The following is a 4,447-nucleotide window of genomic DNA, read 5'->3' as shown; positions in this document are numbered from 1 at the left end:
CTCTTTCTCCTTCTCTTTCTCTTCTCTTTCTCTTCTCTTTCTCTTTCTCTTTCTCTTCTCTTCTTCTCTTCTCTCTTCTCTCTTCTCTTTTTCTCTTTCTCTTCTCTTTCTCTTCTCTTTCTTTTTATCTCTTTCCTCTCTTTCTCTTCCTTTCTCTTCTCTTCTTCTCTCTTCTCTTCTTCTCTTTTTCTCTTTCTCTTCTCTTTCTCTTCTCTTTCTTTTCTCTTTCTTTCTCTTCTTCTCTCTTCTTCTCTCTTCTTCTCTCTTCTTCTCTTTTCTCTTTTTCTCTTTCTCTTCTTCTCCTTTTCTCTTCTTCTCTTTTTCTCTTTCTCTTCTCTTCTCTTCTTCTCTCTTCTCTTTTTCTCTTCTCTTCTCTTTCTCTTCTCTTTCTCTTCTCTTTCTTTTCTCTTTCTTTTCTCTCTTCTCTCTTTCTCTTTCTTCTCTTTTTCTCTTTTTCCCTCTTTTTCCTCTTTTTCTCTTTCTCTTCTCTTTCTTCTTCTCTTTCTCTTCTCTTTCTCTTTCCTTTCTCTTCTCTTCTTCTCTCTCTCTTCTTCTCTTTTTCTCTTTTTCTCTTTCTTTCTCTCTTTTCTTCTTTCCTCTTCTCTTTCTCTTCTCTTCTCTTCTCTTTCTCTTCTCTTTCCTCTTCTCTTCTTCTCTCTTCTCTTCTTCTCTTTTTCTCTTTCTCTTCTCTTTCTCTTCTCTTTCTTTTCTCTTTCTTTTCTCTTCTTCTCTCTTCTTCTCCTCTTCTTCTCTCTTCTTCTCTTTTTCTCTTTTTCTCTTTTCTCTTTCTCTTCTCTTCTTCTCTTCTTCTCTTTTTCTCTTTTTCTCTTTCTCTTCTCTTCTTCTCTTCTTCTCTTTTTCTCTTTCTCTTCTCTTTCTCTTCTCTTTCTCTTCCCTTTCTCTTCTCTTTCTTCTCTCTTTTCTCTCTTTTCTTCTCTCTTCTTCTCTCTTCTTCTCTCTTCTTCTCTTTTTCTCTTTTCTCTTTCTCTTCTCTTCTCTTCTCTTCTTCTCTTCTTCTCTTTTTCTCTTTCTCTTCTCTCTCTTCTCTCTCTTCTCTTTTTCTCTTTCTCTTCTCTTTCTCTTCTCTTTCTTTTCTCTTTCTTTTCTCTTCTTCTCTCTTCTCTTCTTCTCTTCTTCTCTTTTTCTCTTTTTCTCTTTTTCTCTTTCTCTTCTCTTTCTCTTCTCTTTCTCTTCTCTTTCTCTTCTCTTCTTCTCTCTTCTCTTCTTCTCTTTTTCTCTTTCTCTTCTCTTTCTCTTCTCTTTCTTTTCTCTTTCTTTTCTCTTCTTCTCTCTTCTTCTCTCTTCTTCTCTTTTTCTCTTTTTCTCTTTTTCTCTTTCTCTTCTCTTTTTCTCTTTTTCTCTTTCTCTTCTCTTCTTCTCTTCTTCTCTTTTTCTCTTTCTCTTCTCTTTCTCTTCTCTTTCTCTTCCCTTTCTCTTCTCTTTCTTCTCTCTTTCTTCTCTCTTTCTTCTCTCTTCTTCTCTCTTCTTCTCTCTTCTTCTCTTCTTCTCTTTTTCTCTTTCTCTTCTCTTTCTCTTCTCTTCTTCTCTTCTTCTCTTTTTCTCCTTCTCTTCTCTTTCTCTTCTCTTTCTTCTCTCTTTCTTCTCTCTTTCTTCTCTCTTCTTCTCTCTTCTTCTCTCTTTCTCTTTTTCTCTTTCTCTTCTCTTTCTCTTCTCTTTCTCTTCTCTTTCTTTTCTCTTCTTTTCTCTTTTTCTCTTTTTCTCTTTCTCTTCTCTTTCTCTTCTCTTTCTCTTCTCTTTCTCTTCTCTTTCTTTTCTCTTCTTCTCTCTTCTTCTCTTTTTCTCTTTTTCTCTTTTTCTCTTTCTCTTCTCTTTCTCTTCTCTTCTTCTCTTCTTCTCTTTTTCTCTTTCTCTTCTCTTTCTCTTCTCTTTCTCTTCTCTTTCTCTTCTCTTTCTCTTCTCTTCTTCTCTCTTCTCTTTTTCTCTTTTTCTCTTTTTCTCTTTCTCTTTCTCTTCTCTTCTTCTCTCTTCTCTTTTTCTCTTTCTCTTCTCTTTCTCTTCTTCTCTTTCTCTTCTCTTTCTCTTCTCTTTCTTCTCTCTTTCTTCTCTCTTTCTTCTCTCTTCTTCTCTCTTCTTCTCTCTTCGTCTCTTTTTCTCTTTTTCTCTTTCTCTTCTCTTTCTCTTCTCTTTCTCTTCTCTTTCTTCTCTCTTTCTTCTCTCTTTCTTCTCTCTTTCTTCTCTCTTCTTCTCTCTTCGTCTCTTTTTCTCTTTTTCTCTTTCTCTTCTCTTTCTCTTCTCTTTCTTTTCTCTTTCTCTTCTCTTTCTCTTCTCTTTCTCTTCTCTTTCTCTTCTCTTTCTTTTCTCTTTCTTTTCTCTTTCTTTTCTCTTTCTTCTCTCTTTCTTCTCTCTTTCTTCTCTCTTCTTCTCTCTTCTTCTCTCTTCTTCTCTTTTTCTCTTCTTCTCTTTCTCTTCTCTTTCTCTTCTCTTTCTTTTCTCTTTCTCTTCTCTTTCTCTTCTCTTTCTTTTCTCTTTCTTTTCTCTTTCTCTTCTCTTTCTTTTCTCTTCTTCTCTCTTTCTTTTCTCTTTCTTTTCTCTCTCTTTTTCTCTTTCTCTTCTCTCTTCTTCTCTCTTTTTCTCTTTTTCTCTTTCTCTTCTCTTTCTCTTCTCTTTCTTTTCTCTTTCTTTTCTCTTTCTTTTCTCTTTCTTTTCTCTTCTTCTCTCTTTCTTTTCTCTTTCTTTTCTCTTCTCTCTTCTTCTCTTCTTCTCTTTTTCTCTTTTTCTCTTTTTCTCTTTTTCTCTTTCTCTTCTCTTTCTCTTCTCTTTCTCTTCTCTTTCTCTTCTCTTTCTTTTCTCTTCTTCTCTCTTCTTCTCTCTTCTTCTCTCTTTCTCTATTTCTCTTTCTTTTCTCTTTCTTTTCTTTTCTTCTCTCTTCTTCTCTTCTTCTCTTTCTCTTCTCTTTCTCTTCTCTTTCACTTCTCTTTCTCTTCTCTTTCTCTTCTCTTCTTCTCTTCTTCTCTTTCTCTTCTCTTTCTCTTCTCTTCTTCTCTTCTTCTCTTTCTCTTCTCTTTCTCTTCTCTTTTCTCTTTCTTTTCTCTTTTCTCTTTCTTTTCTCTTTTCTCTTTCTTTTCTCTTTTCTCTTTCTTTTCCCTTTTCTCTTTCTTTTCCCTTTTCTCTTCTTCTCTTTCTTTTCTCTTTTCTCTTCTTCTCTTTCTTTTCTCTTTTCTCTTTCTTTTCTCTTTTCTCTTCTTCTCTTTCTTTTCTCTTTTCTCTTTCTTTTCTCTTTCTTTTCTCTTTTCTCTTTCTTTTCTCTTTTCTCTTTTTTCTTTTCTCTTCTTTTCTCTTCTTCGCTTCTCTTCTTCTCTTCTCTTCTCTTCTCTTCTTCGCTTCTCTTCTTTTCTCTTCTTTTCTCTTCTTTTCTCTTCTTTTCTCTTCTTCTCTTTCTCTTCTCTCTTCTCTTTTCTCTTCTCTTTGTTTTCTCTTTTTCTCTTTTTTCTTTTCTCTTCTTTTCTCTTTCTCTTCTCCTCTCTTCTCTTCTCTTCTCTTCTTTTCTCTTCTTCTCTCTTCTCTTTTTCTCTTTTTCTCTTTTTCTCCTCTTTCTCTTCTCTTTCTCTTCTCTTTCTTTTCTCTTTCTTCTCTCTTCTTCTCTCTTCTCTTTTTCTCTTTCTCTTCTCTTTCTCTTCTCTTTCTCTTCTCTTCTCTTCTCTTCTTCTCTTTTTCTCTTTCTTTTCTCTTCTTCTCTTCTCTTCTCTTCTTCTCTTTTTCTCTTTCTTTTCTCTTTCTTTTCTCTTTTTCTCTTTTTCTCTTTTTCTCTTTTCTCTTTCTTTTCTCTTTTTCTCTTCTTTTCTCTTCTTCTCTTTTCTCTTTCTTTCTCTTTTCTCTTTTCTCTTCTTCTCTCCTCTTCTCTTTTTCTCTTTCTTTTCTCTTTCTTTTCTCTTTCTTTTCTCTTTTTCTCTTCTTTTCTCTTCTCTTTTCTCTTTCTGTTCTCTTCTTCTCTTTCTTTTCTCTTTTCTCTTCTTCTCTTTCTTTTCTCTTTTCTCTTTCTCTTCTCTTTCTCTTCTCTTTCTTTTCTCTTTCTCTTCTCTTTCTTTTCTCTTCTCTTTCTTTTCTCTTCTTTTCTTTTCTCTTCTCTTTCTTTTCTCTTCTCTTTCTTTTCTCTTCTTTTCTTTTCTCTTCTCTTTCTTTTCTCTTCTTTTCTTTTCTCTTCTCATTCTTTTCTCTTCTTTTCTTTTCTCTTCTTTTCTTTTCTCTTCTTTTCTTTTCTCTTCTCTTTCTTTTCTCTTCTTCTCTTTTCTCTTCTTCTCTTTTCTCTTTCTTTCTCTTTTTTCTTTTCTCTTTCTTTTCTCTTTTTCTCTTCTTTTCTCTTCTCTTTTCTCTTTCTCTTCTCTTTTCTCTTTCTTTTCTCTTTTCTCTTTCTTTTCTCTTTTCTCTTCTTCTCTTTCTTTTCTCTTTTCTCTTTTTTCTTTTTTCTTCTTTTCTCTTCTTCGCTTCT

General features: G+C 33.5%; 1 protein-coding gene across 1 annotated transcript in view; it reads right to left on the bottom strand.

Annotated features, from left to right (window-relative positions):
- LOC140479354 (uncharacterized) overlaps positions 1 to 4,145 on the bottom strand; it is a gene marked incomplete at its 5' end in the record, with an annotated part of 8,280 nt that extends 4,135 nt beyond the window's left edge. Inside the window, 2 exons of the mRNA XM_072573263.1 lie at positions 2,932 to 3,719; positions 4,023 to 4,145. Coding sequence (XP_072429364.1) covers positions 2,932 to 3,719; positions 4,023 to 4,145 — 911 coding nt within the window. The remainder of the gene's footprint in view (positions 1 to 2,931; positions 3,720 to 4,022) is intronic.
- Positions 4,146 to 4,447: the final 302 nt, after the last annotated feature.

This window comes from Chiloscyllium punctatum, chromosome 7 (genome assembly GCF_047496795.1).
Source record: "Chiloscyllium punctatum isolate Juve2018m chromosome 7, sChiPun1.3, whole genome shotgun sequence".
NCBI lineage: Eukaryota > Metazoa > Chordata > Chondrichthyes > Orectolobiformes > Hemiscylliidae > Chiloscyllium > Chiloscyllium punctatum.
This window is presented reverse-complemented; position numbering and strand designations above follow the sequence as displayed.